General features: G+C 37.1%; 1 protein-coding gene across 1 annotated transcript; it reads left to right on the forward strand.

Annotated features, from left to right (window-relative positions):
• Nucleotides 1–7111: 7111 nt before the first annotated feature.
• On the forward strand, nt 7112–12084 carry LOC142344066 (eukaryotic translation initiation factor 5A-1-like). The gene is made up of 3 exons (XM_075395546.1): nt 7112–7338; nt 8781–9059; nt 11499–12084. The coding sequence occupies exons 1-3, from the start codon at nt 7333–7335 to the stop codon at nt 11691–11693; spliced, it is 480 nt and encodes a 159-aa protein (XP_075251661.1). The 5' UTR covers nt 7112–7332; the 3' UTR covers nt 11694–12084.
• Nucleotides 12085–13766: the final 1682 nt, after the last annotated feature.

Genomic DNA, 13766 nt, shown 5'->3' on the forward strand with positions numbered 1-13766 from the left:
AGTTTAATGGAATAGTTTTTTCAACAGTATTGAAGTTTTATCAATTGTCCTTAAATTTCGTTCTCAGCATCCCATACTGACATCTCTATTTGTTCATATTCATAGTAACGGATTTGGGAGTCGGGTGGAGATACTTGACCAATTTGGTTATCAGGCCTTGGTGGAGATGGAACTCGAGATTGTTCAGCACTTTGAATTAAGGCAACTACCGATTCATCGGTGACTTAACTTTTCTTGCTTTGTTTTTTCGTTATACGTTTCTTTGATTTGGAAGGGTTAGAAGATGTCAATGAACTAGTTGGTGAAATGTCTGCCTCCGTAAAGCCGTAGAATTGAGGTCGTTTTCGCTTCCGCCCTTCGTTCTGTGATGAAGAATCTGATACCAGTGACAATTCGGGTTGTTCTTGAGGTGGTGGTACTGGCGGAGCGGGTACTGATGAAATTCCAGGTTGGCCTTGAGATGCACTTTCACTGGGTTCGATCGGAGGGGCTGTGGTTCGTCGACGTTTAGGTTGCGGCTTTGTGGGTTGACGAACGGTTAAAGCACGGGTGACGTCGGAATTTACGGACGAGACTACTGATGTGGTGTCTCGCTGACAATGACGAATTTTAATTTCTCCCCTCTTCTGTTTTTTCAAGTCATTGCTATGCTTGGCTATTTTCGTTTCTATCGTTTGCTCATATGCTGCGGTTCTGCGCTGTGCGTAAGTCCACAGATTAGTGGCGCACTCTGCTTGAGTGCCAAACTTTGCCAAATCGCTATCCCGAACTTTTACAGGTGCTCGTACTGGCTCGTTGATGATTGTTGTCGTTGGGGAAGAATTGGTCACATACGATCCAGGTTTGAGTACTTCTTACAAGCCAGCAAGTTGTCTTTTTGCTCTCTTCTTGTTCGGCAGTTTTCGGGCAACTTTGATGTTTAATGAGGCCTCAGTCCTGGGAATGGGGTTCGGTATTTTTGGGTGGATTATGAATCGGGATTCCTTGTTATTGCAGTCACGATAGCGGCGGCCTGCGTCATGTTTTGCTCGACACATACTTTTCTCAATCTCCAAATCGCTCCTATCGGGTTTGATCCATCCCAACTCGTTGAGGAAATCATCTGCGGGGACCGTGTCGGCATCTAAATAGTGGTTAATAATTTTTTCATAAGTTAAATTTAGACCCGAAGGAACAGTACTAATATTCTTTAAAGGCGTATCTGCAGGGCGACCAAAAGGAGCTTCGAACGGTGTTATCTTTGTAGTTTTCTGTTTTGTTAGACGGATGTCTGTAATAATCTGTTTAATTGCAATGGAAGTAGCAAAGGTTTCTCTTTTCTCAGCTTTCATGCAGGAGAGACGCCTTTTTATTGTTCAAATCATTCGCTCCACTAATCCAATAGCCCTATGATAACCTACAGGAGCGTCGAGAATGTCAATATTATTTTTATTGCAGTAACTTGTTAATTGTTTACCTAGTAGACAGGTAGCTCGGTCTAAACTTATCGTTCGTGAAATCCCAAGATTATATGCATATTCTCGTAGAAATTTAACTACATTTGTCCCATTAGCCTTTTCAAAAATCTCAACTGTGGGGTACTTTGAATAACGATCGATACATGTGAGAAAGTAGATTTTTTTTTAATCTTTTTCATTCAATATTGGACCTCCAAAGTCAATTTGAATTTCCTCATTATGGTCTTGATATAGTTTATGTGGATGCCATTTAGATTTAGGGATGATAGGTCTGAGGTTCTTACCAATATCTGTACACGGAACACAATCAGAAGTTTTAGCGAGAATTTCCCTATGCATGTAGGGCCAACATGCATATTGGGATAAGGAGATCATCCCCCAGCTTCCTGGATGCGTCATATGAATTGACTCGATTACATGATCTTTGATCGAGTTCGGGATCGCGACGCGTTCGTCGACGCAAAGACATCCGGATTTCACGTGGAGGTCCTTCCAGAAAGAGTGGATGTAGTGACTGACCTCTTTACATCTAGCCTCGTCATCTTGCATCACACAGTCCTTGATTTCCTTTAGAACAGCATCCTTGCTGGTGAAGACTGCGAGGAAGGACTTCGTGAATAGTTGATTTAAATTATTTTAAATCCTCCCGGGATAGCTCGATGTCTCGGTGTTCGGGTGATGAAGAGGCCGGGGTATTGTTGATGCTTGCACTAGTGTTTTTATTTGGCGTTGATTGTGCTCTGAAGGTAACTCGGGGAGTTTGCGGTTAAGTTGAGGGGTTGTGTTGAGCGGACTCATTAGCAGACATGATATGATTTACGTTTTTGCTAGGATTGGTGGCTGAATTTAGCTTCAAATTTTGTGACTGGATTTGCGAAGCGGGTACAGTATTAATTTTGAGCAAGTGATTTGCGTGAAAATTGAAGTTGGAAATGAATTTTGGATTGTAATTATTTGCTTTAGCTACAGTAGTGAGTGAGTTATTTGAGGCATTTGGAGTATGTGCGCTGCTTTTTGCAAGTTTGCAAGAGTGGACGCGCGTCTTGTTTACTTGTAATTGACTTTTGAGTGACTAAATAAGGCTGTAATTGCGTCGCGAATGCGGGAAATTGTAGCTACCATGATTTCCTCATCATATTGAGTGATGCTTTTTACTTTCTGATTTGGTTGGAGCGAAATATAATGAACTAATCCCATTCTAGTGCCAGGGATATGTTCTATATTAAAATCAAAGGGTAACAAACGATCTATCCACCGTGTTAATCGACCATTACAGGATTTATTTGAACAATGAGATTTAAAAACGGAAAGAAGTGCTCTATGATCTGTCAATACTGTAAAATTTTTTCCCAAAAAGATAATATTTAAAGTATTCGGTGGCCCAAACCACGCCGAGCAATTCTAGTGCAATGATACTGTAACGTTCTTCATTGCTTTTAAGGAAACGAGATGCAAAAGCTACCGTTTTCCACCCCTCACTATCCAATTGTTCAAGCTCAGCGCCTAGACCTTGGCAAGATGCATCGCATTTGACCCGCGTCTCCAAGGTCGGATCAAAATGAATGTTTTCCGTAGCATTTGCAATTGTAGTTTTAATATGTTCGAAATAAATTTTGTGATTTTCAGTCAAGAGAAATTTTTTGTTTTTCTTTAAAAGAGGCCGAAGACAGTGACAAATTTTTGCGAAATTGGGAATGAATTTGCTTAGATGATAAACAACAAGATGACAAGGCCCAAGAAGATTCATAGTTGTTTTAATCTTTTTGGAGCCTTGATTTCTGCTATTGCTGCTGTTTTCGATTTTATAGGTTTAACACCATTTTTGGAAAATGTGAAACCAGGCCAGTTTATCTGGTGTTTTGCAAAATGACATTTACATAAGTTTATTCTGAGATTATCGGCATCAAGTTTTTGTAAGCATTTGTAGACGTATTGGATGTGTGATTCCTTACTCCCTTTGCTAACTATAACTATGTCGTCAAGAAAGCAATATGTATAAGTCAAACCAACCAATGTGTAATCCATGGCCTTTTGAAACTCCGCCGGCATATCGGAAAGACCATAAAAACCCATTTTAAAACGATACGTACGAGTCAAGTCACAACGAATATTATTGAAATTACAGTGGCGAGAGGTCTCCGGATGCAATTTTAATTGGCTATACGCATATTTTAGATCAATTGTTGGAAAATATACGTTATCACCTGGATTGGAATCGTTGATGTGCTGTGAAATAGAATCGATAAGACTGTCTATTTTCGGCATTTGGTACTCATTTTTATGAGTTGCTTTATTCAAAACTTTTGAATCAAGGGCTAATTTAACTGATTTGTCTTTCTTAACTGTTATTACGATTGGTGAAATAAAATTTTTATCGGAGATTTCCTGTTACTTTTCGATATGTCCTTGATATGAGAGTTTCTCCAGTTCATCAGATACTTTATGACACAAATTTATAAGAACACGCCGACCTTTTTGATGTGATGGGGTATAATGTTTATGAAATTTTGAGCGAACTTTATGTAAATTTGACTTACCAATTCTGGAGATTAAATCAGGAAAATCGGCTGCAATTTGTTTTTTGATTGGACAGTTTTCCTGTTCTACCTGATTAACTGTATTCGGGCTGTTAGATTGTTTAATTGAAAGTCCGAGGGCAGGGAACAAATCTCTACCCAATAGCGAACGGTGACCATCTGTCACTACTTGAATTTCAATTGGACTCGCGTACCAATTGTTGCTTTGAATTGACGTTTGTATAATATCTAGCGTTTGAATGACTTCATTAGAGAAAGTTTTCAATTGTTTGGGAACCGCCTGGCGTATCCACTTTGAATTTGAGTCCTGGGAAATGATGGAGTTTGCCAGCGTTTAATTTATTATCGTGCAAACGCTGCCCGAATCCACCAAAACATTTGTTGCTGTATTTCCGAGTACCACAGGGAGATTAATTGCTTCTATTGAAGTTGCAGAGTCTGCTGAAAATACTGATACAATGCAGTTATCTTCATGCGAAGAGTAGTTCGATTCCAAATCAGGGTTGAACTCTTCCGAAATTTGATTAACATTATCAGTCTGATCTTCTTTTTCGACATTGTTGACCCGGGGTCTAGGTTTTGGATATGAGCTAGGATCCTTGGGTTTGCGACAAACTTTAGCAAAACGATTTTCAATGCCACAGTTATTGCATTTCTTCCCACGTGCAGGACATTTGTTTCAATGTTCTGAAGTCCAATTCATTCCACAAAAAAGACAAGTCGTAGGCTTTTTCCCTGCAGTCGTGTTCATATTTGAGAAGGGGCTAGCATTTGCGATGCGCATCCGTTGTACTTGATTGACTGTGGAATTGAGTTCGGATTTAATTGCAGTCATTTTTAGTTGATTGAGAGTACCCATTTCGATATTGATTGCAATTGCCAAAGCTTTATCGGGTTCTACCGTTTCTTTTAAAAGCTCTTTTTGAATATCTTCATCTTACATGTTAGCAATAAAAACATCTCTGATAATTGTATCTCCCTTTTCTCCTAGATCACAGTTTTCGGAAAGTTCTTTGAGATGACCGTAGAATTTTTCGATTGGTTCCCCCTTCTGCTGTTTCCGCGTGAGAAAGCGATACCGATCAAACGTTATATTATGGACTCGATTGAAAGTTTTGTTTAGGATATCCCAGAGATTCCTTGTCGAAATTTCATCTAAATTGGTAGTCGAATTCATTGACTTGAAATCTTGTCGGCCTTCCGTTCCGAGACTCAAATACATCAACGAGGAGGCTTTCCGATCACAGATTTTCTAGGGTTGGTCTCCGAACATTACACCTATAGCCTCAATGCGCAAGCTGTTGTTTTTCCATGCCGTCTTTGCTTGTCCATTACGAGTACGTCGATCTCGTTCCGATTGCGCTGTAGGATTTTCAACCGCATTTTCGTAGGTGGGTTCAGGAGGTAAAATAACATGCTCTGGATGGTCGGCCAAGAGAAGATCCACTATAATCCCTTCACGAGCAAGAATCTCAAGTTTAAGTTGTGTTCTCCAATACTCCCATGAAAGAGGGGGTTCTAGAGTTGCTTTCTCCCAAAAAGGTTGAATTCCGAGTGGAGATTTGCCATTGTGCTTTATTGCTGACTGCGCCATGTTATAGATTAGGTTAGCTATTTGAAAAGGATGAGTAGTGTAATTACACTATATTGAATCTATTGTGGAATCGCAGGGCGAATCCTGAATTATGTGTATTTTATTAAATTTGCTAGATAGATTCGCAAGGCGAATCCAGATTAAGTTGAACTTAAGTAAGTGAAGAGCGATTACAGAGACAATTTGAATTCAGGAGAATAATCGAGATTATGATTACTTAACATAAGATAGTATAAACAAACTATGAAATAATTTAGTAGACTAGCGGGAATATAAATATATGTGAATAATAAAAGTCATCATAAACTTAGTTATAAAACGCATGATAGAAATATTAAAATAGAGGGGAACTTATAATTTAGTACACATAAGGGTTCCAATATATATTTATGTATCCATAGGTATCACAGCCCTCTACCGCTGCAATAATTTATTCCATTAGTGGTTTATTGAATGATATGTATGTTTTTGAATGTTTTCTATCTCTCCATCATTTGGTAGCCAATTAATACAAGAATGTGGATGAGCGGAGTCGGAACGCACATTACCGAGCCTCTTGTTTTGCATTGGCCTTCATACTCTTCTGGATGAATTTCAAGTTACCCTAGCTACGGCCTGGACTTTTTGCAAAGACTCAATAAATCGAGGACGGGGTAATCGAGGACGGGGTAATCGAGGACTCTAGTTAAAGTGGAGCCTTATTCTCTTCAGATGTGAAACACAATCTCACAATTGCGATATACGATCAAGAACTGGACCAGCAATTTTTGGTACATCTGGATCAGTTTTGTTTACGGCAACCAACTTCGTGTGTTTTCAACACACTGCTGCTGTCTCTAGGAAAGAGTTATTATGGTCATAGCAACTTAACACACATCAATTAGGCAATCCTGTTTCTGTAGAGATAATTGTTAGGTCTCGGATTCATCCAAACGTCGCTACTAAACAGGCCTAAAAGTCCTGTTATGCAATTGTGTCCCACTAAAAACTCTAAAAACAGCTGAACAACGTAGCTCTAAGCAGGCGAGCAAAGTTGCTCTATTTTTCATAAAACTGTCTAGGAGTATTTGATTACTATTTGCTTTCCACAATTTGACAATTGACATTGGGGGGGGGGGAGGGGGGAGGGGTGGGGTGGGGCTGCTTACAGTGAATGTTAGAATTGTGTTTGTTCGCCCTTGACACTGCTCACTGACATTTAAAAAATATTGGTATATGCAACATCAAAAAAGAAATAAAAGAAACCGCTGCAGTGTAGTGTGAACTGAATAAAATGTTTGAGTTATAATGTTGTGCCAGTATCAACCTCTTTGTAGACTATCAAATATTTTGTGCACATAAACAAACATTGTACCAACATTTTCTCCAATTTACTTACTTTGAGCGCATAAACATATTGAGTGTTTGATACTAAACGTGTGGAATTTACCAATTTCTATCTTAAGCTCAACGTCACTATGACGTAAGAAAGGTTATGCGTGAACAAACTATTAATAGTTTTATACCATCAAATTCTGAAACTATTCATAAAATTTTGAGCGCCTTCTAAACCAGTTGGTTTCATTTTTTTAATAAGTTTTAGTTTTGCAATTTTGCAAAACCTCATCTATACTTATGTGTCGAAGACCGTAATTTGATTGTCTTAATTTTTTGGGTTTTAAATTGCTCAAACCGAAAGTTTCACGCCGAACGATTCACCCTTGATTGAGATTGGACAGAGCAAATTGATAGCGGGAATATCGGAATGAAGGTTAATTTGGCTTTTCGTAATCTTTTTTGAACTGAAAGTATAACTTAAAACATTACTTACTAAATTCGTTATTGAATACTTCGGGCATCTTTGACATGGCGACGTCTAAACAAATAGACGTACCAAAATATAGAAATTTCAACGAATGTGATTGGTTGAGAAATTTAAAACACTGAACCTTTATGCGTTCAATTAGCCTAAATTGGACATAGCCTAATGCTAGATTATAATTTTTACCGCATCTGGCCATGCCTCGCGGGCCATGGCCATGCCTCAGCGGGCAGTGGGACTTGATATGAATCTCTCACAACCGAACGTGAGACCAGTTTCCCCCAAAAAAATTTTATCTTTCGGCTTATCGCGATTTCTGAGCAATTTTACGTTAACATTCATATCCTATTTTAAAATATGGAGAATTTGTTGAGCGATCAGCCAATTAGAAAACAATATTCCTATTTCCTCAATTGTGATTGACCAGCAGTAAAGTTTCTATGTTTTGGTACGTCTGCCATTTTCACTAGCGCCCTTTGAAATGCTGATACTTCTTACGAATAAAGATATCAGTACGTGCTAACCGGTGGCCGCCGTATTGGCCGACAGGGTGTTTAGCCGACAACCAAAAAATGAGAAATTTAACCGTCAATTTAAGTAAAATTAGCAATAAAACTTATTCTGAAGCTGTCATTGGCCAATTTAAAACCCTATTTCGTAAGCGGACAAATATACCGCAGTTTTTTCATCAACTATTGTAACGAAGATGTATCCGTGGTCGGACCGTATTTAACCGCATGTGGCCATGCTTCGCGGGCCATGGCCATGCCTCAGCGGCACGTGGGGCTTGATATGAATCTATCACAACCGAACTACTGATTAATGGACCAATGAGACTATTATGACCAATTATGATAAAACTGTCAGCTAAATTTCTCATTTTTTCCTTATCGGCTAAACGCCCTGTCGGCCAATCTTCCTCGCACCGTGCTAACCACCAATTAGTCTTTTAAAGCCATAGTTAATAATCTGGGAAACTGTTATGATTTATAAATTATGTTTTCATAATTAAGCAAGCAATCATGTGAACATGATTGAGCATGCTGAACAAATGGCAAGAACAATAAGATCCTCGAAATCTACCCGATCAGAGCTTTCCATCGCCTCATGCATATAATCACAGCCAATTTTTGGGTCTCTGTCGAGTAGAGGATGGGGTTTTTTCGTTGACTAAATTTATCAATTACTTCATAAAAGCTTCGTCACTTAGAAATAAAAGAAAGACTGAATTACCTGAGTATTTACAGACTAATGTAAAGTTCCGGGCAGTGTATTGTAAAGGTATTATGTTAGATGAGTAATTGTTACAATATTACAAAATTAAATATTTCAAAAGAGATAATGCACGTTTTATTCATTAAGCATAGAGAGAATGGAAATGTTTATTTTAGTCGAAGAACAACCGAGATGAAGCTGACTTCGAGGGTGGTGATGCGGGTGCCTCTGAGACTTACCCAATGCAGTGCAGTGCCCTGAGGAAGAACGGTCATGTCATGATCAAGGGACGACCCTGTCGCATTGTGGATATGAGTACCTCAAAAACAGGCAAGCATGGTCATGCCAAGGTGTCTCTGGTGGCTCTGGACATCTTCACTGACCGGAAGTTCGAGGATGCATGTCCGTCCACTCACAACATGGAGGTGCCCAATGTTGTTCGCAAGGATTTCCAGGTCTCGTTTATTTTTCAAACTTTTTCTTTTCTTTATTTTCGAAAGAAACTCTTTATTTTCATTAGAAACTTTAAAATCTTTAAATTGTTTTTGCCTTTCATATTTTCTAATAAGACAACATCACGAAAAATCAATGTTTGTGAGGTTGAGAATGTTGTTGAAATTAGTTTTTATATTCTGATTTTGCCCCTTGATTCTTTCATTACATTGCAAATAGTAACTGTTGAGTAAATTTACTCGAAAAGGTCACACAGTTTTTCACGACCATAGTTTACGATTAAAGTTGTAAACGTGTTGAAAAATTGGCAGCAAGCAAAGCTAGTTCAGATTTTGGTAAAAATTGGTGCTACTACCCATACTACCCATTCGTTGCTCACAAAAACAAGTAAAGCTCTGAATTGGATCTCGAAAAATTGATAATTAAATTCGAGCGATTAATTGTTAGGCTAATTGAAGAGTTTTGTGAAAATTTTAAATAGTCAAAATTGGAGACATTGGTTAGGTTATTCGAGGACATGACTGCTTATTTTGTCACCATTGTCCTTGGTTGAAGTGTAGGTTTTCAACGCCAAAAATATGACATAAAGTAAAAATCTGAGTAGATGCATTGCGACTGTAGTCCGCGAAAGGCCTCAATAACCTCAAAAAATGCAATATAGCGAACGATGCTATTATTGGTATCATCGTGGTTGCATTTCTTACAATTCAAACGACATGAATTGCATCGCGGCTCAATCTTTTTGCGACGTGAGGATTTTGAGAAATAGAAAATTTGTTTCGAAGCCGCTTTTTGAACGAGGAAAATAGATATTGTTTTTTTGCTCAGTGAACGATTTTTTAATATATTTTTCAAGCATTTGTTTTTGCTTCGTTGATTTCTTTTTACCGAAGTGATTTAAAAAGCTACATTTTAGTGTTTGATGTGTTTTTATGTGTTTTGTGTAGATCAGACAGCGTGTTGTGGCGAATTATCTCGTTTTTAACTGTTGGATTGATTTTGAATGGTTGTTACCAGTTTTAGTCAAATGTTTTTAATTTTGTGCATCCAATTGGGATCTCATACTTTTCATTTTTTATCTGACAGATTCATTCTTTTGATTATTGATGACGGCGCTAGTGAAAATGGCAGACGTACCAAAATATAGAAATTTTGTTGCTAACCAATCACAATTAAGAAAATGGATTTAATGTTTTCTGATTGGCTGATTGCTCAACAAATTCTCCATGTTTTGAAATAGGATATGAATGCTAGCGTAAAATTTCTCAGAAATCGCGATAAACCGAAAGATAAACCATATTTTTTGGGTGAAACTGATCTCATGTTTGGTTGTGATAGATTCATATCAAGTCCCATGGGCCGCTGAGGCATGGCCATGCGGTAAAAAATATAATCTAGATTTAGGTTATGTCCAATCTAGGCTAATTGAATGTTTAAAGGTAGAGTGTTTTAATTTTCTCAACCAATCACATTTATTGAAAATTCTACATTTTGGTACGTCTATTTGTTAAGACGTCATCACTGATGACATTTACTTGTCAAAACTAGATAACCGTGAAAAATGGGTGATTTTGTAAACATTTAATTATATACCTCCAACTACATTTAGCCGTTTTTCGTCCTCTCTGACATTATTGCTTTCTATATTCTGAAACGAGTCAATGCCAATTTTGTTAGGCAGAGTTTCTCAACCCTTTCTTGCTGATGTCAAACTTGTAAAGAATCTGCTGTTTGAAATACTGTCTTCGTTTTTCTTCTAATTTCTTTAAGTTTTTGGTGATTTCTGTCGTTGAGTTAAATTTCAGGTTATTTACAAACAAAATTAGTTGCGGCGAGTATTGGGATGCGACAATTTTTCAGGTATCTATTTGGAAAAACTTTTGAATTTGTTTTAGCACTTCAGATTTTGAATCGTATATTTGTCAACCGTCTATCGTTTTTGTCTATTTAATATCTGGTTCCGACGTGTGTTGATACCATGAAAAAAAGTTAACTGACAGATCAGATTTTTTTAGCATTAGGATGTGTTAGATTGTCAGGTATATTTTTGGTGAAATGTGTTTGTATGTAAAGCAACCATTCGAGAATTTTTTTAAATGTTTTTATTCTTTGTTTTTCTTGCATTAATTTCTGATGCAGATTCTACTTAGGAAGGTAAATAAAAGAATTGATATTCTCTGTTGGAGGGGATTCAATTGTGAAAATTAAAAAAAAATGGTTTAAGTCAGTAAATACTAATTTAAAAAAATCGTTTTTGTTGTCTAGTTTTAGGAACTATTTGCATTACACGGCAGACTGATTTGGAAACTTAACTTTTAAACTATCAAGTTCTCTCTGCCTTCTGTTCTCAAGACAGTCCAAGCGCACTGGGGTTGGGGCATTGTGTTATTACCGCTATGTTTATAAACCTGTTTATAACCCCTATGTTATGATTGTTACAGTTTGTATACCTGGACTCGGACAACTACGTGCGATTCATGGACGACAAGGGGGTGATCCAGAGTATCCGGATGGAGGAGGGATCTGTCCTTCTGGAGGAGATGCAGTCCAAAGTGGACAAGGACGAAGAGTTCTATGTCTCTGTTCTGAGAGCGTGTGGGGAGGAGAAAGTCGTGGCAATAAAACCCATGAACTGAATAAACAAACAAATAGAAAATAATAACAACAACTGAGCATATATGACTCAAAAATATTTTGAAGAGCTGTTTGAACTGTTTCTTGCAACTCCCTCCCTCCCCCTCCCTCCCTCGGGTGGACATGAACATCGATGATTATTACTTTCTACGCGTGCTTATCATCGCATGTGTTGTAAATGAATAAGTCACATTCTTAATAGGCTAAATTAAAAAATTCTCCGCGCAAAAATCGAACAGCAATTTGTTCTCACAGTTTATGAATAGCAAAATTTGTTTGGATGGGGGGTGTCGAAAAAGAAAGATCCAATAAGCGTGATAATTAAGCGCTGAAAGCCTGCAAAATTGTAATTGGAGAAAAAATACATTATTAATTCAATTTACTTGCACTTGTTCTTGAGCTTTCGAACATTTGAAATAGCCAAAATGCGTGAGAATGAGCGTTCATTTAACCATACCTTCAAGTTGACAATAGCCTGACCACTCTAAGGTTGCAATGATGGTACCTCATTAAATTTTCAGAGGCTAAAAAATGCCACAGTTACCAAAAAAAGGAAATTCATGCCCACAACAAAATCTGAATTCCGGGTAGTAATAGATACGGACAGCTGAGAACAGGCTACTATTAATGCACTACATAATAGAAGCCTAACGCTGCTCTGCTGCTATTACGCAGAAACAAAATTATAACAAAGGAAATGAAAAATTTTACTTGCTGAGCTCGAAGTGCAACTTTGACTTGCTTGTCAAAAAACCAAATGCTTAACCATACACAACAATGTTGCAGTTGATACTGAACTATTATAATCAAATATTTTTTTGGCAGAAGCTATCCTTGGAAGACTTGGAAGATACTTTTGCACCTTTGAAAGTAAACACCAATCAAAACGAAAGATTTTTTGGTTAATGATTTTGACCTTTGCAATATATTGAAGTTACGTTAATAGTAATTCCTATAATGGCTTTGGATGAAGAAATTTTTGAAAATCAAACATTGAATTACAATTGACTTTTATAGCGTCTATGAACTGTTGCAGTTTTATGCAGCATTAGAAAGCCATAAATTTTCATTTAAAAAATATTTTGATCAAAAATGTTGCTCTGAAAACATATGACAGAGCCAATATTTCAAATTTTTGACAAAACGGTTAAATGTACAAATATTGTGCTTGCATAATGCCATAAAAAAAAGAATTTGAAAGAACGACATTAACAACTGAAAAATATTTGATTTTTCACTCAACTAACTCAGCAGTGAAATTTCCGGCGTATATTCACCAACAGACATTCTAACGCTTGCTGGCTGTAATAATGATCAACTTAGTGGAAAAGAAAAACAAATTTGATAATTCTGACTCAGAGATTTGACTGGACTCAAATTGACACCTGCTTAAATAGCAACGAAACCTGCTTAAATAGCAGCAACAAGTAAATTTTCAATCATTTTCTTCATGGCAAAACACAATTCCAGATTTAAAAAACTGATACTGCTCTTTTTGAGTTGATCTTGAAGTTATTTCCTATCAGACTTGTACAACTGAGGCAAGAGACTCATAAATACAAGTAAAAAATGCATAACTGAAAAAAAAACAGATCAATATCTATTAGACTATAACAAGGGTGCGAGTTTTTTATTCCAAAACTGTTTCCTAACAAGCATTAAAAATAATTTTAAAACTGTCAATTGAACCACTATGGTTGTATTTTCCCCAGCCAATGTCTATGTATTGCAATGTTGGATTATGGCTACAACGCAAGAGAGCTGTTGGTTAACCAGTCTTATAACTTTTCTTCAGACTACTACTGAGTTTTGGGCATTGAGAATTCATATATAGTTGGATAAAATCCTTATTTTTTATTTTAATTTAAAAAATGTACTGCCACAATTTTTAAGCCGAAAAATTTACAGAATACTTTTTTTGCGATCATTTAAATGAATGAACTGAACTATTCCGAAAAACAAGGCAAAATTTTCAATTGAGTTTTTGCTGCATATTTGTATCCCCACAAAACTTTGTAAATTTTTGTAAGAGTCTACACGGTGACGTTTTATCTTCTTAATATACACATTTATTT

This window comes from Convolutriloba macropyga, chromosome 1, assembly GCF_964194025.1.
Source record: "Convolutriloba macropyga chromosome 1, txConMacr16.3, whole genome shotgun sequence".
Taxonomy (NCBI): Eukaryota; Metazoa; Xenacoelomorpha; order Acoela; family Convolutidae; genus Convolutriloba; species Convolutriloba macropyga.

What these genes read in the sequence shown, in the direction of transcription:
- LOC142344066 (XM_075395546.1), top strand. An exon ending in TTGTTCGCAAGGATTTCCAG is followed by an intron (nt 9,060 to 11,498) that starts GTCTCGTTTATT and finishes TGATTGTTACAG; the next exon opens with TTTGTATACCTGGACTCGGA.